We start from the raw sequence: 27,065 nt of genomic DNA on the forward strand, positions 1-27,065 counted from the left end.
GGTTTATGGCTCTTATTATTACAGTAATGTCCCTAAATGCTTTCAGCATTTCATCATGTTTATGCTGATCTCAAGCACAAAATCCCTTCGAGTCTCATGTCAGCAATAGTCTGTGAAATGCCTTGTCTATGGGAAGCAGGGATATTTGCGTAAGGTACTTTTTACATCTTTTTTCTCTGCTGATAAGTTGCACTTTTCAGAACTCCAAACAGTGGTAATTACTTTCACCAAGGTTCAAATTTACTGTAATCATTTCCACTATTCTGCGATGCTTTCTCTTTCTTCCATGAAGGAAAAATGCCTTGGCGATGGGAAGCGTGGATGCTTGCATAAGGTACTTTTTCCTCCAAAAGCTGCACTTTTCGGAACTCCAAACAGGGGTAACTACTTTCACCATCCTTCAAATTTACTGTATCAATTATTCTACAATTCTGCCATACTTCATCTTTCTCCTATGAAACTTTGGAAAAATCATTAAACATTAGGAACTGTTCCTCTTAGCACAAATATGTTTTTTAGTTGACATATAATAATAATTGGTAACAATTCTGATTGTTTCATGAGAATTTTTTTTCAAATTCTACTAGCAGGAAGACTAATTATCGTAAAATTTTGGCAATCATTGTCACACAATATTTGAACCTTAAAGTAATGAGCACTGTTTGAATTTCGAAAAAAGTTATTTATGTTGAGAAAACAACTTAAAACTTACCTTACATGCAAGTATGCATGCTTCCGATGGACAATATTTTCCATTGACAAGCGAGAGTAAGTATCGCAGACTAGTGGGAATTAATGTAGAAGTAAATCAGAACCTTAGTAGAATGAATTTAGGAACTTTATTTTAATGCAAAGAGAACCAAACCTGGCCTGCCTAACCTAACTACGAAAGCATATATTGAGCAAAAACTTAAGTAATCAATAAAACTGCGCAGTATGTGTTAACAGAAGTAAATCAAAATGAACCATGTTAAAATTACATTCGTAGCATGATGAAATCGCAATAAAACAAAAGGAACTTGGTCCTAATAATTTAATAAAATCATATTTACATTTGTCAAAGTTCAGGAGTTTGAGAGACATGTTAATAGGCACATGCATGTGTTGCACACGGAGAGAGAGAGAGAGAGAGAGAGAGTACACATTCACTTTATGGAAAAAAATTCAAACTTCCAATTTTTCTAACCTCGAAAGACTAGAAGAAACTATCTCAGAAAGAGAATAACAGTTTATTTATAACCTGAAGTGCATTGAGATCTTGACTCGTGATCTCATATTTAAGGATTCTGGTTTCAAGGATGTAGATGTTTCCTTATGCTTTTTTCACATCTAACTTATCTAATCATCATTCATCTAAATTGTCATCATCTGTTATATTATTCAGTAACTTCATATTCACACAATATAAACTCCGAGCTAGCTAACTGTAGATGGCTCCATCAATGAACAGTGAGAGAAACGGGATTGTGTAGAGTTACCCGATTTCCTCCTTTTCTCTGTAAGCATTGCAAACTTTTGAAATGGATAACGCCGAACGCACGTGGAAAACGGACTGTATTTTTGTCTCCAGGTCTATACGATTGGTTTAAGAATTTCTTAGGGATATATTAGGGATAAAACTACAAGAGCAAATGTTGACAAGCCATGCATTTAACGTACAGATTAAGGTCTGGACTGTACGTCCGTACATATATATGGTTGGCACCGTTGCACTTTCACCACTCGATTTTCCTCCTCCTCCTCTGCCGATATGCGTGGCCCTGCTCTACAGTTAACTTGGTCAGAGTATAACTGATAATTAATTGATAAATAATTAACTGATAAAAATAATTATGAGAATTATGATGGGAAAAATGGAATGAAACATGTAGGGACTTTAGAGAACTTGGCATTCTACCACTAGCCTGCCTAAATATACTTAATTTATTATGGCATGTAAAATTGGATCTGACAAAGTTCTCTCGAAATGGAACAAGGAAGTACATCATTACAACATAAGTAATAACTTCAACCTTGCAGTTCCAATGCATCTGTATTTGTAAAAAGGTCCAAAATCCGCAGGTATCCACCTAAACCAATAAGTTGCCCGATCATATAAACTGTTTTGAACCAGTAGCCAAATTCAAAAAGGAACTAACAAATCATCTTTTGTGCCATTGCTTTTACTCAGTGAGTGAATTTTTGAACCCCATGTCCATCAACTCACTCGTGGGCATGGGATGATGATTGGAGGTTCATGAATTCAAGATTCCAATCAAAAATTTAATCAATTGTTCCAACATAGATCCACAATAGGCTGGATGCCATCTGGCATGTCATATCTGTTTGTGTCAGTTGAGTGCAACTTTTAGTATCATTTTGTGATGATGTAGGTCTTACCTTTGTAATGTCTCACAATATTTCATTTAATATTTTTATCCATTATGGAAAACATGTATATTGTCTTTATATTGTAGCCTTAACATGTCTCACTGGTGTACTTGTACACACCTTCCAGCATGAGACTGTGAAGGACTGAGGTATCATTTCAATTGCATCAACTCCCGATATTATATTATTGTATTTCATTTTGTTAGTGCATTGTAATGTGAACATAAATATAGTGTGTATACAAATTGACATGTCCAGTATTACAGCATGTAAATGTAAACGTGATTCATGGATGAAATAAATCTAATCTAATCTAATGGTTGTAATTTTGATAAATAGCATACACCGAAAAGGAATTTAATTTGTGTGTTCATACCTGTGTTGATGAAATAACATACATCTGTATTTTTATGACTATCAACTTAAATTTCCATAGTAATATTGGTAATGAAGATATGATAATAACATCTAAAGCATCAAATAATCAGAAATACAATCATGACCAAAACATACCAATGGCACCAAAGGCAAATTGGCATGTGGTAACTTGCATTCAAAGTAGGAAGTAGTGTTTGTATTATCTGTACCAGTATCAAAGCCACATTTAGTTTAGGGCCTCCCCGATTGCATCATCACCTTGGTGTCCCTCAAGGCACTGTACTCGGCCCCCTCTTATTTGCTCTGTATATAAACGACCTCCCGACGGTGCTTAACTGCTGTAAATACCATATCTATGCCGACGATTTTCAGTTATATTTATCTTTCCCCCCGCAAGAAATACTGCATGCAATAGAAATTGTGAACAATGACCTTAAACAAATAAGTACTTGGTCTGCACACCATGGCTTACATCTAAACCCGACTAAAACCCAGTGTATTCTTGTAGGTTCCCCTAGAATTTTGAGCAAAATAGATAAATCTAGCCTCCCTAGACTCAACGTAAATGATATTCATCTGCCCTTCTCCACTACTGTTAAGAATCTGGGTGTGATACTCAACCACCATCTCACCTGGGCAGAGCAAGTTAACTCTGTATCTAGAAGAGCTTTCGGTGCATTGCATTCACTCTATCGGCTCAAAAACTTCCTCCCTGAACGCATAAAAATTAAACTGGTCCAATCTCTTGTATTTCCCATTGTTGACTATTGCGACATTGCTTTCTTGGATGTCAATCACGAGCAAGCTAAATGACTGCAGCGAATTCAAAATGTCTGCATTCGTTTCGTTTTCGATCTAAAATATTCAGAGCATTTGACATCGTACTTTGCGAAGGTCGAGTGGCTTAAATTAAGCGATAAACGTAATTTTCATAAGTTAATTTTACTGTACAAAATCCTCCAAACAAAAGACCCGCAATATCTCTATAACCGATTTCAACATCTTTCCGACTTTCACAGCCGCAACACCAGATCGCGCGAAAGGTCTTTGCTGTCCATTCCACTCCACAAATCCAACTTTTATGCAAATTCTTTTACTGTTACCTCAGCAGGCCTTTGGAACAAGTTGCCACCTGAAATTCATGTCTCTTCCTCAATTGTGACGTTCAAAAAATTGTTTAAGTTACACATATTATACAATGAAAATTAAATGTTTGATTTCCCTAATACAAGTAATATGGCGGGTGCAGAGAATGATAGAAGGACGTAAGGCACAAAAATGATTTAGCATAATAGTTAAGATAAATTATCGTCAAAGTATATCGTTTTGGACTGTGTTTTAAGTATGTGTAATATTGGACTGTGCTTAAGTAAGTGTAGTGTTATGTATTTGCTTGTACGTGTGTAAGGGCAAAGATATGTATGTGTGTGTGTGAGTGTGTGTGCCCGTATCTATAGGTTAGATTACCTTTCTTATATGTAATTTTTCTTTGTATTTTTTATTTCTCTGTAATTTTTTTTTTCTTTTTTTCAATATTTTAATTATTTCATATTCATTTTTTTGTAAACATGGTCAAGTGGAAGAAAAGGCTCCACAGCCTTAACTTCGCCATGTAAAAGAAGACGAAATAAATAAATAAATAAATAAATAAATAAATAATCAAGGGGTCCTGGTTTCAAAACCCAGTGGAGGCACATAGTGGTTTGGAGCCTACTTTAAACTGTAGGTCCAGTCCCAATTAGCCTTACTGTGCATAAAATGTATAAACCACATTTAGTTTATTGTGTTCCGATTACCTTGTCTGTGTCTTTGCATGGAGGAGGATGGACCATTTCATTTTTTATATTTTATGATTTCTTTCCCCTTCAAATAACATACAGTGGTCAGACCGCATTGCTGTCAGTAGATAATGTGTTTTTACGTGTGTCCTGAAGAAGAAAAAATATTAAATTATCCATATTTCCAGCATAGTTCATAATTTGATGCATCTAACTAACTCTCTAGCCTTCTTAAACCCGAAGGTTCATGGCTGCAGCAACACAGGCCTTCCATCTGTCCCTATCCTGAGCAAGATCTATATACTCTTTTCCATCCCTACCGATTTCCTTTAGGTCCATCTCAACGTTATCCCTCCATCTTCGTCTTGGCCTTCCTACAGGTCTCTTACCATCAAGTTTCCGAAAAAAGAATCCTGTAAACTCCTCTTTCCTCTCCCATTCATGCCACATGGCCTGCCCACCTAAGTCTTCTTGATTTAATTATTCTAATAATATCTGGACATGAATACAAATTATGTAGTTCTAAATTATGTAGCCTTCTCCACACACCTGTCCCCTCATCCCTTTTAGGTCCAAATATTTTCCTAAGGATCTTATTTTCAAATACTCTCAATTTAAGTTCCTCTTTCAATGTAAGGGAGCAAGTTTCACATCCATATAATAATACAGGTAAAATTACTGTTTTGTATATTTTAACTTTTAGTTTCTTAGGTATTAAACGAGAAGACAAAAGTTTATGAAGATAAAAATAACATGCATTTCCTGAATTAAGCCTGCTTTTTATTTTCTCTTTAATATCATTTTCATTTGTTAGTATTACTCCTAAGTACTTGAATTTGGAAACTGGTTCAAACGAGTTGTTATCAATAATAGATTTTGATTATTACCTAACACTTGGTTTCGGCCTGTAAGCATATATTTAGTTTTCTCTTTGCTAACTTCCAAACCTATCTCTTTAGCTGCTTTGAAAAATATTTTAGCATTATTCTTAATTGTATTTATATCATCCCCTAATAAGTCTACATCATCTGCATATGCTAACAACTGAGTCACACTGTTTAATTTTAGTCCTTCGTTAGTTTCTTTTACCTTCCTAACAGCATATTCTAAGGCAAAATTAAAGAGCAATGGAGATAATGCATCTCCTTGTTTTAACCCATCATGAATTGTAAATTTGTCAGACACATTAATACCCACACAAATTTTACTTTCTGTTTCACTGGTGCATACTTTTATCATATTAACAAGCTTCTTAGCTATTCCAAACTCGACTAATATATTATATAATTTATCTCTTTTGACAGAATCATATGCTTTTTTGAAATCAATGAATAGCTGATGGACACTTTGATTATATTCCCACTTTTTCTCAAGTGTGAGTGAGAAAAATTTGATCTGTAGTTGATCTGTTACGTTTAAATCCACATTGATAATCACCTATAATTTCATTAGCATATGGGGTTAGTCTTGTTAAGGGAATGTTAGATAATATTTTATATGTTGTTGAGAGTAGAGAAATTTCACGGTAATTATTGCAGTTCATTTTATCACCTTTTTTAAACACAGGAACAATTATGGATTCTTTCCACTGTTGAGGGATTTCTTCTTTATTCCATCTTCAACAAATTAATTTATGAATTTGACATATTAACGAATTTCCACCATATTTAATTAACTCAGCTGGTATTAAATCAATGCCAGGTGCTTTGTTATTCTTTAGCCTTTTAAAAACATCTTTAACTTCAGTCAAGTTAGGCTCTGGAACTAAAGGTTCTGTTGTGTGTACTTCATTTACTTCTGATTTATCTCCTACATGAACTTTTAAAAGGTCATTAAAGTAGTTCTACCATCTGTTTAAAATATCGCTTGGGTCAGCTAAAAAATTGCTGTTTTTATCTTTTATCAAGTTTACTTTAGGTTGCCACCCCTTTCTAAATTCATTTACGCCTTTATATAAATCTCTGATATTTTCATTTTTGCTGTTTATTTCAATTTCATTAATTATACTTTTCAAGTAATCTCTTTTTACTTCTAAACGTGTGGTTAACTTCTCGCTTTATTCTATTATAATTGCTTAAATTTGTATCATCAGAGTTATTTAACCATCTAAGTCTTGTTTATGGTATCCTATACTTTCTTTAGCTGCTGATTCTATTGCATTACATATATGCTCCCAATTCTTATTTACATCTGTTTCGTTTATATTTTCATCATCATTTAAATCCTGCAAAACATTGAATCTATTTGACAGTTTAATTTGGTAATCTTTCTTAATTCTTTCATCAGCAAATTTTCCTGTATTAAATTTTAGAACTTTTAGATTTTGTTGCTTATGATTTATCACTGAGAGTCTTTCTCTTAATTTAGCAATTACTAAATAATGGTCACTGGCACAGTCAGCACCTCTACGTGAACGAACGTCAATTATACTAGTATGCCTTCTCTTATCAATGAGAATATGATCTATCTGATTATGAGTTTTACCATCTGGAGAAGACCAGATATATTTCACAATTAAATTCTTTGAGGTTACAAAAGTAATTAATCTTATACCATTTTCATGACTTAATTCATGAAGACTTTCTTTACCAACCGTGGGTTTAAATGTCTCTTCTTTACCAATCTGTGCATTACAGCCACCTAACAGAATTTTCATAACATACTGGGAAAATTTATCAAAACCTGTTCTAACTCTGCATAAAAATCATCTTTAGTATTATCATCTTTATCTTCCGTTGGTGCATGTATGTTTATTAAAATACTAGTAATTTTACACCACCTACCCTGTAAAACTGCATATGATATCCTATCATTAATAAATTCTACTGTTTTAAGAGCAGAGATAATTCTATTATTTATGAAAAAGCCTGTTCCAAAATTATGATTTTCAGTACCACCATAGAAAAAAGTATAATTTTTAGTTTTACAATTCCCTTCTCCTGGCCACCTAACTTCCTGGACAGCTACTACATCTAATTTATACTTAACTATCTCATTAACTGTACACTGAAATGCTCCAGGCTGGTAAAGGCACAGAACATTCCAGGTGCCTAATTTAATATCCTTATTCCTAATGTAGATCTTATCCTTAGTCCAGGGACCTCCCAAAGTAGTCCCCTCCCGGAGATCGGAATGGGAGACTATTTTACCTCTGGAATATTTTACCTTGGGAACATCCATGGCTTCATATTGCTGTTTCTTGACATGTCTTTTTACAGTGCAGAGTTGTCAGCTCTACGCCTTATCCCCAATATGAATGGAGGACCGCACCTGTCGTTGGTCAGTGGATCCCTCGGATCTAGCTGGGAGGATCACTTAGTAGTCCACCAACCATACCCCACTTCTGCCAAATGTGGGACGCTCATAGAGCCATGACAGGACAGCTCTGTAAATCCCAACAGAGCAAAATGTTGACCATTTCACTCTGTTGGTTGACTAACTGCAATGAACAAGCCACTGCGTGATGAGGTCGTCACATCCCTACACCGTAATTTGATGCATCTATGCCAACTAATTATTTTTCAACTTCAGTGCCTAAATGTGATTCATTGGGAGTGTTGAGTGAGTAACTGAAAAAAGCCATGTGTTCTTGTTTCCGTTACTTTGGTTCCCAAAATTAATGCCTTACTTTCTTGTGAAAATAAAGTTACCAAATTGTTAAATTATATTTTCTTGTATGCATGATATATTCCAGGAAAACAGGATGGCAGTGCCAACAGGAACTCTGTCACAATATCACTTATGAATGTTCCCGTTAAAGTTCAAAATTGGAAAGGAAAGAAAGTGAGAGGTGACCATGAGGTGATAACTACAAAAAATAGCGAAATAGATGAAGAGGTTTCCACTGAGGTAAGTTTTCTATTCTCAATTAGTTTTAAAGTCTCAGTATAACTTATGCAGGTTTATAAGAACCTGATTTACTTTGGTATGGAAATGGACAATGAACTTTCATTTCTAGAATTATATAGTGTTTACATGTCATAGAGCAGAGCATATACATTAGTGGTTTAAGTTATTAAACTTTGGGTCTCCCTGATAGCATAGTGACAAACACTGTTTCCTTGAATCATGAGGTTGTGAGTTCGATTCCTGCTGGAGGCACATTGCACAGTGGTTCTGATCTCATTGTAATACTGTAGGTCCAGTCCTGATTAGCCTGTGTGAGGATAAAGTGTACTTGAAACAAACTTGGCTTTGCATATCATCATGTTGCTGAAGGTTACAAAGTAATTGCACCAAGGTAAGGAGGAAAGTTAAGGTCATCTTGAATGATGTGATTTTGCAAGCTGCCTTACAATATCACTTTGCAAATTACCTACACAAAACGATGACACCTTACTAATATATGGTATGGAACTATGTACACATATTATCAGAATTATTTCATTGTACAAGACTAGCCCTAAAGCTTGTAGCCATATCTAAATAGCAACACTGTATTATTAAGGTTTGTCCTTACAATAAAATTGTCAAGGACGAACCGCACACCTGTAACAACAACAGTGGCAATTAATTATTACTTCTCAAATTATAATAATCATTGGTTCATGGCCAAAAAATGGGAACCATTTTCAAGATTTGGATTTAAAAATTACCTTACTAAAGTTGAAAAAGTCACCTGGCAAATTTACACAGGAAATGCAGCGTAGACAAAGAGGGCCTCGTTAAATTAAAAAAGTCAAAGATAAGATGCCAAGTGACAAAATACAAAAAAAAAAGTTTTAAATGCAGTGGATTTTATTTTGGATTCTGATGAAACATAGACTTCATGACAAGATTAAAAAAATATTTTCCTGTAGTTTACAGTTATTACAAGCATAAGAAAACAGTTTTTCGTTTTGACGTTTCAGGAGAACACACACTCCCTTCATCAGACATTTATTTTCATTTTGACTAAAGATACGGTTGAATGGCTTATTGCAGAAAGGGACCTGAGTCACTTTTGCACAATTCTGAGAAAGAGAATGAAAAATCGTATAATATTAATAGTGTAAGAAAGAAATGTGCCGTTGTTGGCTCAAATATTCAACATGATGAATAGTTAATTTTGCAACCACCAATGCACCCCCCTGCAGTATGCTGCTAGACACAGTGGAGATGAAAAAATTAACTCCGATACCTCAAAAATGTGACTCGGGTCCCTTTCTGCAATAAGCCATTCAGTTATAACAATGGTTAGCAAATTTTTAAACAAAAATAATCCATTATATAATGGATGTTGTCAATGTTACATTGTTGTAATATAGCAACTTAACTGTGAAAAGAAGCAGTCTGTTATTTTTATTTCTGATAAAAAAATTTGATCACATTATTTTTTTATTTAAAATTATGAATCCCAAATATCATCAGGCAATTCAAAGTCATCATTGTTTTCACAAAATCTCTTGATGTTTTCTGTTACATTAAATTTTACAGATGGTGGCTTACTTCATTTGTGAAAAAGAAAACTCCATACTGGATCTATTTTACCATTTTCATTATTTAATTTATTCCAGTGTTGTTCTGCAATGAACGAAGCTTCCCAGACATTCAACTCTATGTTTCCCATCAATCTTTTTAAAACCCTTCTCTTTTTAATCAAATGCTTCTCTTCGATGATGTGATCTGACACACCTGTTTGTCCTACATAATCCTTTGAACATGAACAACTTATATTATATATTCCTGTGGTTTCCACATCTGGTAGAGAGTTTCTCATTTTGAATTCATTAAATGTACATTCCAAACTTCTTGGTGATCTAAAAACAAATTTTGAAATTAAATCTACTAAAAATTTTGGCAATTTCATGTGAGTATCCCTTGTGGAATGGAGTGCACACACATTTGTTTTCAACAGATTTTTCATCTTTGTCTGTATTTCTCTTTTCCTTTAGTTTTCTTGCGACTTGTTTTTTGATTTGGTTTATTTTGTTAGTGTGAAAGCCATGAATAACGATGTAATTTCTTTCTTGATCTGCAAATTAAAACAACTGACTTAACAATTCAAACATCAGTCCATAGGAAAAAATTAGCAGGGGAAAAATACATCCATGCCAATTCAGAACATTCATGTACAACAATGGATAATATTTTTTTTTTCCTGAGAGCGCAAAGACTATGTTCTAATAATAAGGATATCAAAAATGAAGAAGAAAGCCTTTTTAATATAGTAAAAGAAAATTACTTTCACACTAACAGAATAAACCAAATCATAAAACAAGTCGCAAGAAAACTGGTAACATAAAAGTTTGGAAAAAGTTGATTTTCTTTAAGAATCATTAAATGTCATTTAATGCATTAGATTACTGTAATCATCCTCTCTTTTTTTTACTCTTTGCAAGTTCTGTACTTTTCCTTTTTCATATTCATAGCATGAATAACAAATCAGTAAACCTGTGTGGTTATTTTCAAGAATATTATTTCAAATTAAAATATAGTTTTCATGAACGAAAGGAGTGTATCATATCTTCTAGGATACCTTTTGTTTGTAGGTAACTCAATTATGTCAAGACTCAACATCACCAACTAAGCCATGGAATGATTTCTCCATTATTTCCTTGAGTACTTCATCTGCTAACACTGAAGCTCACAGGATGTCAGAAGAGATGTCAAATGATAATAAGACGTTACACAGAATGTCATCACCAAGTTCAGATAATGAACTTGTGATTCAGTCACATGTCACAAATGAAAATTCCTCGACTTCTTTTGAATCTGATGCTGATATTCGTATGAAGGACAACTCGTCTTCTGCAATAAGCAAACAGACATGCCTTGACTTGTCACAGTCGTCAGATCCTGCACTTACTAGCAATGATGATTATGGCATGGCTGGTTATTTAGGATCTTCCGAATCAACAAATTGCCTAGAATCATCAAGCCAGCTGAGAAACGATACAAATTTTCCTACAAAGGACACCGTTCATCATAATGCTGCATGCCAAAACAGCCTTACAGAAGCAGGCACTTCTTCAGATGCAGACAGTACAAGAATGTCTCTGATAAATCATTTTAGGAATGTGAGGCTCTCACACAGTAACAGCAACACAGAAGCAACCGATTCCCTGACATCAGTGGGCGATTTTAATAGATGGTACTGTAACACTAGTTACTTTCAGGGTAAAGATGATAATATTGAGCAAGGTTATTTAGCCTCTCAAGACTCTGGCTCAAGTTTATCTGATTATTCTAAGGAGCCACGAGCTCGATTTTTGAGATTTATTAAGCATTATAGAAAAGCTTCCAATAAAAATACAGAAGAAGGAAGCTCAGATGAAGTAGATAGCAATTTTGTAATATCGTTACCAGGGCACGTTATGATGCCTTCGTCTTTTAGACAGCATTTGGAAGCTTGCCAAACTCAGAGAAAGGCTGACATGAAGAAGGAGCATTTTAATAAAAGGAAGAAGCAGAATTATACCTCACCCTTGGATCATTCTTTGACTGCTCCCGACATGTGCGGGATGACTGTAGAAAGTTTCAAAATCGTTCCAGATCAGGATAACATCACAGTGCCACCAGAAGGAAATGGTTTAAGTAGAGGCCTTTATCAATCTCTAGATGAATGTTATAATGTGACACGCAGAGCCAGCTCTCCAAATGCATGTGACTCTACTCTAAATAACCTTCACTGTCCAACCCATCATGAAGAAAGCATTGACACACCTCATGCCTCAAGTAATGTAATTAGCAGTAATGCAAAGCCGAAGGACGGTGGTACTTCAAAAGAAACCAGATGTGCATCATCGATGAGAGAAAATGAAATGTTTGATGATGTTAGTCAAAGAGGAAAAGACAATTTTAAACAGGTAAGTAGTTGTGATGATGCAGAAACTACTCAAAATTCTATAACTTCCATGTCTTTTGAAAATGTTGCAGAAAATTCTCTGCAGAACATCTGTTCAATTGAGGAAGTAACTCATGAGCCTGCAATTCCAAGTAATGTATCACAACCATGTGACATGTTATGTGTCAGAAACACAGAATCGAACTTTCATCTTGCACCAACATTGTCCGGTGAGAAAATATTTCAAAGTTGCTTCACCACTAAAGTTACGGCCACCAATGCAAGCCTTCATGAAGATATGACTTTTTTCAGTGCCTCATCTTTTCTCCCTACACAGTTACAAGCAGCTTCTTCCCCGTCTGTAGATGAAGTTAATTTTGAAATGATGAAGGTACAAAGTAACTTTGCTTCAGTAAGCCTTCAGATTCTCTCATCAAAAAAAGATTCCATCAAACCATTTGCTTCTTCGTTGAGTACCGGGAATATGTATGGTAATCAAGATGCAGTACCAATGGAGTCATGTAGTGTTACAGTAACAGAAGACCATCCTCTCCTTGAAACAGAAGTGTTGCCTACCATTTCAGAACTATTCTTTCTCAGAGAAAATCAACGTTGTCCTACACCTTGTGGAAGGGGTGATGCCTCAATATTTATGGTTTTCAAAATTACACACAATTTTGAAACATCACAGAAAACTAAAAGCGACGTAGGCAACATCTTGAAAAAGTATATTAATCTTGAAGGACCATTGCAACTTTGCAGTGAAGGCAATACAAATCTAACACACTGTGGAGGTGATCACTATTTTAGGTGCAGCAAGTTTCAAGTTTGGGTTCTCTATAAGATAGAAGAGACTGCAGATCCAGATAGAGATGGGAGTTCCCCAAGCCATCAAAATAATGATCAGCAAGGAACTGTAGCAAATGTTGACTTAGTGCATAACACTTTCGAATCACCAACAACAACAATGCAAGGCTCTGCTGCAAGAAGTTCAGGCTTGCAAGCAAACTCAGAGTCAATTCAGCTTCCATCATCGAGTACATCAGAACCACCTGGAGAACAAGAAGGACACCATTCTTCATTCGAGCATGGAGCAGCCACCGGCGAATTTCAGACGGAGGAAGCTGCAGTCGAGCATAGAGCAGCCACCAGCGAATTTCAGACAGAGGAAGCTGCTGAGAACATCTTGGTTCCTGAGTTCAGAGATGTACCTGAGCAAAGACATGTTCTTCGTCTTCCTCGCATGCCCATAGTGGATAGCAGTCCAATGGTCAGCAAGAAATATGTTCCTCGTAGGCCTGGTTTAATTGAAAATTCGAAGTCTTCTCCTAGGAGACGCTCGTTGACGTTGGCTTTAGAGGATCGCAAGTGGGTTCTTTTGGACCGGGAGGGAAACACTTTGGAAATAACTCCAGCCGATGTACATGTTCTTCTGAATGGACAAAGTGTCGATCACATACTGGCTGAATCTGATGTCCATCGTATTTTGTCAGTTGGGAGATCAACACAAAGTGCCAAGTGGGAACCTCTCATCCACGAATCAGTGCAGCTGCTGCGAGAGGAGAGCGTTGGAGAAAAAATCGGCAAGAAGTTGAGTCTTGAGAGGAAGAAGGGAAATATGCTTATCTATATCACACGTGAATCTCACAGTGGAAGTACAATGGGCTTGTCATCATCTGTAAGATTTATAACTCTTAGTGATGAACAAGTGGATCTTTGGCGGAACAGTCGAGATTTCAATGAGTAAGTTGTACAACTTTTATCTTGTTTTCTTTTTTGTTTGTATTTAGTTACCATATCTAGTGCCACTTCCACCCATTTATGTTGCAAGAATAAACAAGTATTAGTAGCCTCCCTGATGACATAGTGGTAACGTCGTCACCTTGTAATCAAGGGGTCCTGTGTTCGATACATGGTGGAGGGACATAGTGGTTCGGATTCCACTTTAAACTGTAGGTCTAGTCCTGGTTATCCAATATGTGCATAAAGTGGACTGACTGGAACAAAAACTCAACGAGTATTAGATGAAATAAATGGATACAATGCAACACCCATGCCATGGTAATCTTCGTTTCTGAATACATGTTAGACTGTTAGGTAAAATATCATGCTTTGATAAATGTGGCACGTCAGTTATTGTAGAAAAACTATTTTAGTATGGAGGTAGAAATGTGAGTTTGTTTTGTGTAAGAATTTATGCACATGTAGAAATTAGCTAGCATCAAGAATAAAGTAGTCTAGTCTATGGTAATGCTAAATGTTAATATAAGTTGTGACCTTAGCATTCACTAGTAAACAAAAGGCTGTGATTCATGTAATTTGCATGCATGCATGGCCGTTCCCGGAAATATGACTGGTCAGGCCCGTGATAAATCTTGAATAGTAGAAATAATAACAATTACAATTATGCTGGTTATTATTATTATTATTATACAATAATTACTGTTATAAACTAATAAAAATATACCAGTTTTATTCCATATTTATTATTACTATATCCTCTGGAAGACTTTCACTCGATCCATCATTTAAATGAATATCCAGTGGAACTGTTTTTCATTATCTTTTTACATTTCATACTGTTAGTGCACTGAGATGCACCATTATTCTATTTTGTTATTAGCTTTTACGCATATTACTCAGGAAAAACTTTAGAAGTTAGGGGGAAATTTTAGTTATATTTTTTTTTGTTATGTGACCCATCACAGAAACCTCTAATTTCTGCAAATTTGAAAACTGTGGAACCATTTATTCTTTGGATTAAATGGTAGAATGTGAAAATGCAACCTGGTTCGTGTATTTTACACTAATTTTTTTTGATATAATGCATTTTTTACTTTGTTATTCTGTTCAGTACTAAATAGCTGAACTTTTTTATCTTATTAACAATAAAAGTAACCTCCTCTCTGCATTTTTGTAACTTGATATTAACAATGTCCATTTCTAGGGGGAGGTTGATGAACTTGATCAACCCCTCTCCCGATATCCATGCATGCATTTTAGTGGAGTAGTATATGCAAATTTTCATGTGTTTATTTTAAAAGCATGTATTCTACATTTGTATGTTACAATTATCTCTGGGCAATAACACCATTTCTTGCAATGTGTAGGATGACCAGTGACGCTGCTTTAGTGCCTTCAAATGAAATTCATCTGGTAGAAGAAGAGATTTCTGTGCAGTCTAATAATGAACCATCTTCATTAATCACAGCGAACTCTGATCAGAATGAAGATACAGCTCTCTCACCTCAAGTAAGTAACATTTGATTTCTGAAACTTGGTGTCTCTTTAAAACTTAAACTTAATTTTGTCACGTGTGGATCTGGAAACTTTTGTTGTTGTTCAACTCGTGTGATAATAGTAGAGAAGGACTGAAATCAGTATCAATTGAAATACCGTGTCACTGTATTCATTTATGAAGAAACTTGACAATAATTTTACTGATTTGTAGGAAGCATCCTTTAGTGCATGTGTGTGCTATTTTGTTATTTGAGCTCTGGTTGTCCAGTACCATACATGAGTCACAGGTTTGAACCCCAGGGTGAGTGATTTCAGATGGTACTTTTTTTCCAGCATTGTCCCTGCATAAAGCAGCTCTGGAGTTAACCCTAGCTCCAAGAAATTGTTTTCAAGGTGGGTCATTAGTAAAAGCAGTCAGATTGTGGTGCTGCTCACACCATCTCCACAAATGACTTAGATTGTGAATGTATGGAGGAGGGGACCTTTGTCTACAATCCCCTCTATGCCTTTATGGCATGTTGCAATTTTCAGGGGTACCTTAAACTTATGCCATTTTTTCTTATTACTTTGTAATGAACATAAAGTTTCATGTATAATCAACACCTGAAGATGAAAATATTAGCTGTGGGGATGTTTAGTCGAACCTTGTTGTTAGCTGGGGGATGCTCATATGGGTTGACATAGCGGCAATGAGACAGCTGGGGGGATGGGTTAAAATTTCGCTACATTCCCCTACATTTTGAGCACCATGTACAACAAATTCCGAAATGTACAATTGCTTTTTCTGAGGCATCACATTCAGTTAGTTAAGAAAGTTCTTTGTGCTTTCCCTTATTTTGTGTTATGCTGATATCTCTTTAGACTAATTCGATGATGAGGATGAATGATGATTAGATGAAATTGATGTCCATGCAAATACTAACTTTTGGGGATGAATTAATTACTTGATTACATGTACTCAACCACTGTTGTTAGTTTGTTTTTGTAAATAAATTAATTTGTTCAATGCATAATCCTGAAAGCTGACTTTGTAAACAATAGGAGGTAATAGATGTTATTTTCTTTTTATAGACATCAGAAATCTTCATATCGAGTAGCGATGTTGTTAACTTTGATGAAACTGACTAATTCCATGAGGTAGGTGTGGCACTTGTTCACTCTTATTGTAGATGGCTGTCCAAATGTTTCCTCTGTAGTAAAATATACATTTTTATGAAAATTGCTCTCACCTTTTTCCCATTTTTTTTAAGAAGCTACACATTAATTGTTGTAGTGCCACACTTACGTCTAATTTTTTACCTGTGGTATTTACTATTGGTTTCTGGTTCAGTTAGTGCTTAGAGTTAGAAAGAGAAGTGCAAAGAACTACAATAATTTCATCTTTACACAAATGTCTGACAAAGGGAACATGTTTTCTCCTGAAACGTTATAACAAAAAACTGTGTTTTTATGCTTGCATCAACCGTAAACTACAAGAGAAATAATAATAACCAATATTCTACAGCTCCTATATTAAATTGCAGACTTTCTGCTCCCTAATTAATGTATGGAACCATGTGACTAGGGTTTCCACATAACCAAATGAGAACTTCGGCAGCATATTGGTTATGTGTGTGTTACTCACTATCTATAAACAAAAATATGTTAGAGTATTGAAATTGGTCTACTTACGTAAGTGAGTATGTATTCGTATGTGAACTACGTTTCGGAAGCTTTACTGCTTCCTTCTTCAGGTTGTCGTATTTTTTGCTTGGAATTTCAAGCCACGTCAGAGAAGTGTCATGCAAGGATACTGGGTGAAAGGTTTGGTTTAAAAACAGTTCATAGTGCTCGACATATGCAGAATTACAACTACCCTTGTCAAAAACCCTGAAAACTCTCGATAAAACATGTTAAAACAACCACTACGTTGAACATTGAGTTGAACATGAAGTGTTTTTAACCCAAACCTTTCACCCAGTATCCTTGCATGACACTTCTCTGACGTGGCTTGATATTCCAAGCCGAAAATACGACAACCTGAAGAAGGAAACAGTAAAGCTTCTGAAACGTAGTTCACATACGAATACATACTCACTTACGTAAGTAGACCAATTTCAATACTCTAACGTATTTTTGAGAACTTTGCCACAATGTCAATGTGTATTGGTGTGGCCAGTCGTGGGTTCATTCTGTGCTGGGAACTGTAAAATGTCAGTGTTGTCCTGGCATATTTAGGACAATTGGGAAGCTACTTGATAGTAAAGACAAATCTAGAAAGCCAGATTGAGGTGCCCAGGACTCAATTCACTGATCATGTTTCTCATAATGAAAAGACAATTGGCAGGATTTACACGCAAAAGGCTGTTCTACACCATAAAATGTAGTTTTAAATGAGTGAAAGAAAGAAAAATGAATTGTATCTTTTCCACTCTAGAGACAATAATAAAAAGAGATGTTGGAATTGTACACCCAGTTGCAAGTTATTTGCAGATATATCATATCTTTAAAATTTACCTCCAATTCTGCCAATAAGTTGATACATCTATGCAAGTATATCAGCTAATACCATTAAACTACATGCATTTTAACTTTTATTTATGAAATGATGATCAACATTACAGGGTAGTCCAAAAGTATGGAGACACCCGAATCAAAGTTGAATAACATACTTTTCTTTAAAACTAACACTGTAGATTTGTAAAAGGATAGGGGAGGGGAATGTTATGAAAATTTCCCGTTCAATTGAGGTGTCAAAGCTATGGTTTCCATTTAAGATTTCGAAGTTGAATTCAAGATGGCGGTTGTCATCATCAAATGCCCTTTAACATTTCCTCCCTTCCCTATTACAAACCTACAGTGTTAGTTTTGCAGTCATTCAACTTTTATTCAGGTGTCTCCATACTTTTGAACCACTCTGTAGAACTAATTATCTACTATTCCTGCATTCTGTGAAGCTGGATATTATTTTTCAATGTATCGCAAACTGTACTTTGGCATCATCCCCCTGAGTGTTGCCATTAAGCAATTTGTATACTGTAACCAGTTGTTTCATGTGTATATTAATATATAAATCTTCAGTTATTGACATTGGAAATATTAAACATTCTTGTAGAACACAAGTCTTTTGTTATCTATGCTTATTATGTCATTGACTTTTCATTAATTGGATTCCTCTCATCTGAAAACTGGGAAAGGTGGACAAGAAACAACATGCTTATGATTTTATTTTTGTCCCGTAGCATGCACAAATATCAACATCAAAGCCAGGCGTTACCTCACAAGAAACCATACAAAGAAAAAAATCAAGTTTAAGAAGACTTAGTGTATTTAGAGACATTTTGAAAAGAAAATATGGAAAATCAGATACTACTTTTATTCAGAGACAATCTTTCAAGAAGCTACCTAAGAAAATTGGACACTGCCATGATTATATTGAACAATCTTTCACAACATTGAACTCAGATGATTCTAGGCTCTTTGCTGACTCCAGAGGATTGAGTAATGCTGCTGAAGAGAACAGAAGGAAGTAAGATTTGTCATCTCATTTTTAATTTTCTTCCTTCTTTCTTTTGTTCTTTTTTTGTGAAGTTTTTTATTTTCTTTTTCTTTCTTGTTTTTAGTTTTTTGCTTTGCTATTGGATTGATTAAATTTAGCATATTCTTTAATTGTGTAATTAGGCATTTACAAATGGTCCATGTAGCACATTAGAGCTATTAACAGAAGTAGACGAAACTAAAAATAATTCAGGCACCAGTCCCTTTTTCTCACGAGCCAGCAATTTATTTATTTCCCCCCCCAACAAATATGGGCTAAGAAAGCCAGGAATCCAACTAAGATATAGCTACACATTTTGAAATGTGACCTCAAAACATTTAATTTACTAATTAATACAAAATTGGATTAAAGTAGTTAATTCTTGCATCGAAGTGGCCTTCCTAAAGAAGGTTCTACTTCTAACAGCGTAAATAACTATGCAATACATTGGCATTGGGTGACACTTTCCGTTGGGGAAGCAGATCCCGAAGAATTAAGTGAACCAAAAATTCATTGCTTCTACCTGGTACTTAGTACTGAGAAAAATGAGCACTCTACCTGATACTAACGTCTCTAAGGGGAAAGATGAATGTCGTGGTGCAGTTGTTCATTTTTTCGAATTTCAGTTGGTCTGTTGTCAAACGTATTTAATGCAATTTAATTCATGGATGATTATAACAATTTACAAGATTTTCACACATTGCAATATTCACAAATCCACTCTGGCACCACGTAGTTCTTTCGGTAGTAAATAGTAAACAATGTCAACACTTGAGTTTTTGAAGCAAACAAGTAGAAATTCGCCCTCCCAAAAAAAAACCAGTAAATTTTCACCTCGCAAAGCGCTTGAAAAAAGTGTGACAGCAGCCGGCGAGTTTTACCAACTCTATTTGGCAGATGTATCCATGGACGTGTTAGCTGTCTTAATAGACCGAACACTCTGAAACGTTTATCTTCACATAGAATATGTTATCCGTATGTCAGCAATCATATTTATGTGTTTCTCCTGTTTTAAAACTTTATAGTTTATTTATGAATATAAATTTTAACTAGGTTGGTGGATATGCTACATCGCTGACAGTATACAGTACACTTGGACACTGAAGACATCAGCAGACTTCAATGATGGCATCCAACTTTCTATTATCCCTTACCGATTGGAAAACAAAGTTTCCCTCCACATAAGCTAGTCTCCTATTGGGTAATTCAAGGTCGCCTGTTTCTATTTTGAGCCCTTGGTGCCTTTGGCTACAAGCTGGCCAGGGTGATGAGTCACAGATATTTTGTCAATATGCCACGAGAGGGTGTGGATGACCCCATATCAGAAGAGGACATATCTCAGAGGCTTTCAGGTTGATTCTATTGAGGCAACACGGAAGAAATAATGTAAAACCAAAAGTTAAAGAAGTAATTTTTAAAGTTATGCTGTGGGTCAGCACTGCTGGCCTTGCTGTACCAGAGTGCCCATTCTACCATATTGCTGCAGATTTAAAATTCGGCTACCAACAGTGCAAAAATTTGTAATGGCATGTTTATTATTGTAATTTAATGATACACGTAATACAAAAACACCCAAACATGAAAAACATATGCTCTACTTGTTTTTTTTTAAAAAAAAGAAAGTTAACGGAACATTCCATAAGTCAACTTGAATTATTAAAAAATAGAATTGGATTCTAAAAAATTCAGGTTCTATGGCATCCTGTATTTGTCTACCCCCAGCTTATTAATCTTAATTTAAACTGTGTGCTCATAGGGACTAAAACTTTTAATAAACATTTTTCAACATACTTTGTCACAAAACACCATCCTTTTTTTCATAGTTTTATCCTCTCTAATGTGGACATTGATGTAGAAAGCAGATATAACTGTTAATATGTGACTTTCTTCTTCAGGTATGCAGTAGATGGAAGACTGGATTCTTTAGAATCAGCAACGGCTGCTATTTCATATGGTCACACTAACGAACAGGTAATTTTTCTATTTTGGTTAAACTACCGTATTTCACCACATAATCTTCGCACCCTATTGTTTCAGTTCAAAATTAGTTTATATAACATTTCATTCCATAATCGTTGTATCAGTGCATTAAATAACGAAACCAATGATAGAGGTGCAGAATTTTCGGACACAGAAGATTAAAATTTTTAAGTCAGTACTTCGCAACACTGTAGTAAATGTAATATTTTGACTATAATGCACAAATCAAAAACAACTAATTTCTTACCTTTTTTTTAGACCTAAAAAATATTCGTTAAATTGTCATGAAGAAATGATGTGTGTCGATTTAATCTATTCAGTTTTATTGAAATTTTGCACCAAAAACAGTTAAGTAATAAATGATTTTTGAAGTACCGGTAATACCAGCACCATTAAAATAAAAAAAACTTCACATAATGGTCGTACACCACATTTTAAAAAAAAAAATATTTTGTATAAAATCTGCGATGATTATGTGATGAAATATGGTACTGAAGAAAGTAGTCTCATTGTTAACTCTTCATCCTCTGCCAGATAGATTATCTAAATTTACTCTACTGTTTAATATTATTATTCCATTCAGAGTGATCAGAACCACTACAGTAGAATCTTTCGTGCTACGAGTTGAACTCATGACTGCTTGATTACAAATGGACAGCATATGTTAAACCAGGGTGCCTTATTTGTTCAAACTCAGTATCTGCAGCACTCCCACTAAAAAGCTGGACATTTGATTAAAAAACAAGTCACCTGGCAAAACTTCCTCTGGCTTCTGATTCAGTGACTCCAATGTGACGGAGTTATATGTCTAGGAGCTAACTACTAAACATGAAAAACTCAATTTTGTACTTGGTACAGAGTCTGAAGAAGACCTTGCTAGAAGGTTGAAACGTTACGTTTAGTTTATGTTTTAAAATAAAATCAATTTCTGCCTTGGTCAGCATATTGAGTTTTTCATATGATGGAAACAAGGCTTAATGGTGTTATAACTGCTAAACATAATTAACTTACTTTTTCATAACCAATGCTTTATGAAATAAAATCTTGAAATATGAAACGTGTGAATTTATTTTAAATTAAGTTAACATGAACAAAACTGCTTATTACTAATTTACTGCTTTATTCACAGATAGGCTAATCGGGACTCAACCTACATTTTAGTGTGGAATTCGAACCACTGTGCAATATTCCTTCACAGGGTATCAAACCTGGGAACCCTTCATAAATATTTTATCACCACCATACAATGTGACGTCATCTCAAATGTAGAAATAGAAAATTGAAATATTCTTATTTGGTACATACGAGTCTTAATATTTCAAATTTGATTAGGAAAATATCATATTGCACAAATACAGTGGAGGATATTGATTTTATAATTTTCAGGGGACCAAGATGAAAACTTAAAATGCAAGAATATGTAAAATTGGGGAAAATTTTATGACATTTTGCTGTGATGGGACCACGAAGGTTATATGTATAATTGGGGGGAATTTAACACCCGGGAATGGGTTCCACTGTAGGTTGATTTATGCTTTATTAATACATGTTAATTAGTGACTTTAAAAAGGTGAAAAAATTTGCACATTTCAATACATTAATAGTCTTTTTTATTATTATTATTTTAGGCTCATTCCTCTTCGCTCACTCAGTTTTTAGACCAAGAACAAGAAGCAACACGAAATGAACTAAGAAAAATCAGGGAGTTATTGTCAAGGTACGTTGATGACCACCTCATTTTTTTTTGCTAATTTTCATTAGTAATATCAGGTTTCTAAATTTTTTATATTTTAGACACTATTTGGAAACTAATTCATAACATTTAAGCACTGTTAACTCAGTTGCCAAAATGTGATTCCAATCTCAATCAAAAATACAAAACAACCAAAAGGAATTATAAACTGAACTACAGATAACAAAGAACAGCCAAACTGGGTTAAAAAAAAAAAATGTAATATACTGTAACAAAAAGTGATGAAAAAGCTAGAATTAAACTAATATCTAAACTCCGTGGTGCAACAGCCCTCTAAGGGCCAGAATGTCTTTTTCATTGGGTGACAATGCTGTTTTCTTGCTTTTGAGACTGGAGTCTGGTACTTCTTTTCAGTAGCTCCCCAGTTGTTCTTACAATACTTGGTCAACACCAAAATTTTTGGGAGTTCCCCCTTGGAATGGAACCTGGGACCACTCACAAAAAAAAAGAGCACTAACCATATCGCTACGCAGAAGCCCATATATACAGGAACTCCATATATTTCCTCTTAGAACCACACATGATAACATTAATACAAAACTGAAATATTCGTTTACTTAAGGGCTGTGCGATGCACAGAATATTTTGATCAGGACAGGAAATCAAACGAATCATGAATTTGGGGCAGAAAATGAGGTCTATTTTGTAACAAAGTCTGGAAATTTTCAGGACAGGATATGTTGATGATTTTCTGACACTGTGAAAATCTTGAATTTTACACATTATTTTCCCTGAAGTTATTGTTTTTGCATTTATGGACTGAAAACTGCCCTTTCCAAGAAATATACAACATTCATGGTGTAGAAAACCTCAAGAATTAAACATTTTAACTACATGACCATTCATTGTGTCCTGAGTGTTGAAGATCCTGAAAATCAGGAGGCCATATTCCGAAGTTAGGAAGTTTTCCCCCTTCGATTTCGGTACTGACATTTTATGATCTGGCACATGTTTTACTTTATTTTCACATTAGAATATATCTTGCAAGGTGATACCTTGTAGTCAGCATAGATATTCATAAACCTGCTCTTACATTTCAGTACTTGTCAGTTGTTAATTGAATTTCTTATAATTTTTTACATGTTATATATAGAATCATGACTGGATTAAAGTTAGCTGGTACTTGAAATTGTCTCCGCAATGAATTAAAAAATATATATATAATTTTTTCAGAGATGATAATGGGCATCCTGAAATGAACAATTCACTTAGAGAAGTACTGGATGAAATTAAACATTTGAGGAATGATGTTTGTCGAAGTGAAGGAGCGCTCATGGAAGCTAGTCCAAAACATGTTGAAAGGCAGAGGCATCATAGTAAGTACATAAAAATTTTCCATCTGATTTTCTATTTCCATAATTGAAGGAGTTTTATTGCTCTACAAAGACTTGCTTTGAGCTGTGCATGTTCAGTTAGCAGAAAAGTTTGGTACTCACTCACAAATTTTTGCATTAAATTTAAATGCCAGTATTTTAGTCAATTCTCATATTTATTTGAAAACAGAATTTCTAGTTATTATTGTCTCAGTAGCTTTGAGATATCAATTTTCACCTTGTACATATCACATAAATGAAAAATAGACTTCTTCTTATGTCATATAGGGTAACTAGCCCAGTAATGGAAATCTTAAGGTTATCAAAAATTTTATTTGGTTAAACTTGGTTGTGTTAATGTACCTCAATTACATACTATGCTGTGCTTCTGTGTAAGTAAAGTTAAATAAAATGGCCAGTGCCATTAAATTAGCTAATTAAGCATTTTTTATATCAACTAATAATGGGCCTGTAGGTAAGGTAAGATAAAGTTCCCTGTGCTCTTTGCACCATGCCATGAGGCATATATAGGGGGTTGTAGAGTAGGACCTCACACGTTCTTCAACCTCAAGTCATTTTGGAGGTGATGTGATAACTAACATGCTCTGGCTGTTTTAACCCCCTCCCCCTGCCCCTGGGTTCAGATACCCATTTTTGATGCTAGTTTAGCTTCAGAGCCACTTTATGCAGGGACCAGGAAAACTCGACCTTAGATCATTCACCCTGGGAATTGAACCCAGGTCTCCCACATGGCAGTAAAATGCCTTTCCGACTAGACCACTGCAGCTCCCGGGCATATAGGAGTCACTTTAAAATTTACTGACCTGGAACAGACACTCCTCCAAATTAATTATTCTTTTTGGTTGAGCAAGAATTATTAATTTAATCTTTACTGCAGTCTGCACTATGTACACACTAAACTGATAAAAATATTATCAGCCAGCTCAGCAGCTGAGAATGTTAAGAGGTCAGCTTTTGACCTTTCCACCAAAGTTCCTGGGTTCGAGTCCTGATCTGGGAATGGGCTTTCTTTGTGTACGCATTCCCCAATTTCAACTGATCATCACTCTTTCATATGATCGTGATTAGTCAAATGTGGAAGAAAAGTGTGTCAGTGGCTGAGTTCATTTGAGAGCTGGACTCATAATCTCACCACTCTTTGCTCTTTATTACCAAGCTTTATATGGAGTGGTATCCTATGTATTACCTGAGAAGTTACTCTACATATACGTTCCTGTGTGATGGTAGGTGTGAATTAGCTTGCTGCAATGAGCGTTTTTCACTCGAATGGCAAATGGTTCACACGGACGATGCTAGATAGCGTATGGAATTGGCAGTTTCTTCACTTGTGTGAATAACCCTCGAATGAGCAAAACGAGCGGTATATACTCAAAGCCCAGTAGTACACGTATAACCGTAATTCTTCTGTGGTAGACATATCGACATGAAGTGAAATATGCAGTGAAATTGAACATAGTCATCATCTGCACGTTAAAATGAATTTTAGTCTATTTTACCAATAAATAGTAATATATGAAAATGAAATAGATGATTATGGGCTGAAACTACTAGGATGGATTTTTTACTTATATATTTCTACGTTTATTTATTGATATATGATTCTATACATTCGAGCGTAGCACGCTCAGGTGTGGGGGAGGGAGCAAAAGTATGCAGTACTCTACTGTGAATTGTTTAGTTTCACATTTTTGTGGAGTAGTAGTAGCAATGAAAAACAGAGTAAACCTCAGGAACGTTTATTACTTACAAACACTGTTAGTGATACTATAACATTTTTTCTTACCTTCTCAGAAGAACCAAGTGAGAATTACCTTCTGAATCAAGAACACGCTGAACAACATACAAGCACCAGTTACCAAAGGGAACTGCAAGAAGAATTAGCTAAGGCTGTAAAAAAGTGCCACAAGTTAGATGACCTATTCCAGAAAGCTGCAGATCAGGTTTGGATATTTACGGTGTAATAATCTAAGAAATAAGCTGTATGATTAGCAGTATGCGAGGGTCCTTCAAGACAAAGCGAGACTTTAGATTTTTCAGAATAACAGAATTCTCCCAGATGCATATAATCACATTTACTTATCAGTGACAAGTTGCTGGCTGAATACTATTTTGTCGTATGTCATCTGCACTAACTTCTCAGGAGAGCTGATTAAAGTTTGATTTATGTAGATATGGAATATACCATAAGACTTGCATAAAAATTTTATTATTGTTGATAATTCACGCCACCTGACAACCAAATACATTGCTTCAGAATGTCATTCATTAAAATGTCATCAACTCATCTCCGACAAAAAATGGAGATAAGACAAAACAGCATTAAGGTGGCAAAGTGTCTACTATTACTGCTTGGAGCGCTAACATCACTGGCGTCATGAATGGTTTGTGAAACAAGATGGCGACCAAGCCTGTGAATGCAAACATGGAGCAGTATGTTGTGATGAAATTTCTTGTGAATGAAAATGTAAAACCGAGTGAAATTCACAGAAGACTTCAAGCACAATATTTATCATTTTACTGTATATTTTATAAGCTTTCATTTACTTAGATTGTGTAATCTGTAATAAATATTTTAGTCCAGAATGAATAAAATAAGGCAATTGTAAATGTTAATTTTTATCATATCATTGTATTTACAGAACAAAACACTAGAAATTGAAAATTCTAGTTTGTTGAAAAAGATAGAGAAACTTGAGCATCAGACAGGAGGTCAAAGATTGAGCTTGGAATCACAGAATTATCATGGAAGCTTTCGGAAAGAGTCTGAAGTAAGAAAAGAATTGAAACTAAGCTCGAATGATGGTTGCAGTATGCACAACTATAACAGTTGTTTGCTTGAAATTCAAGTTGAAAAGCTTCAAATAAGAATCGATGAGATAACAAAGGAAAATAGTAAACTGAATAATGAATTGAAATTACAAAAAGGTGAGTGTGATTTTTTTGTTAATAC

The 27,065-nt window shown here is 35.0% G+C and overlaps 1 protein-coding gene across 4 annotated transcripts in view; it reads left to right on the top strand.

Moving 5' to 3' along the window:
* Window positions 1–27,065, top strand: part of LOC145994659 (uncharacterized) — a 66,272-nt gene that overhangs the window by 5,199 nt on the left and 34,008 nt on the right. For all 4 annotated transcript variants that reach the window (XM_083130778.1, XM_083130780.1, XM_083130782.1 and 1 more), the window contains exons 2-10: window positions 8,221–8,375; window positions 10,997–14,034; window positions 15,402–15,543; window positions 18,753–19,039; window positions 20,944–21,019; window positions 22,657–22,745; window positions 23,955–24,097; window positions 25,907–26,055; window positions 26,755–27,040. In XM_083130778.1, the coding sequence (XP_082986904.1) occupies window positions 8,268–8,375; window positions 10,997–14,034; window positions 15,402–15,543; window positions 18,753–19,039; window positions 20,944–21,019; window positions 22,657–22,745; window positions 23,955–24,097; window positions 25,907–26,055; window positions 26,755–27,040 (4,318 nt within the window). In that variant the 5' untranslated portion in view covers window positions 8,221–8,267. The remainder of the gene's footprint in view (window positions 1–8,220; window positions 8,376–10,996; window positions 14,035–15,401; window positions 15,544–18,752; window positions 19,040–20,943; window positions 21,020–22,656; window positions 22,746–23,954; window positions 24,098–25,906; window positions 26,056–26,754; window positions 27,041–27,065) is intronic.

Source organism: Lepisma saccharinum, chromosome 11 (assembly GCF_977018435.1).
Source record: "Lepisma saccharinum chromosome 11, izLepSacc3.1, whole genome shotgun sequence".
Classification (NCBI taxonomy): domain Eukaryota; kingdom Metazoa; phylum Arthropoda; class Insecta; order Zygentoma; family Lepismatidae; genus Lepisma; species Lepisma saccharinum.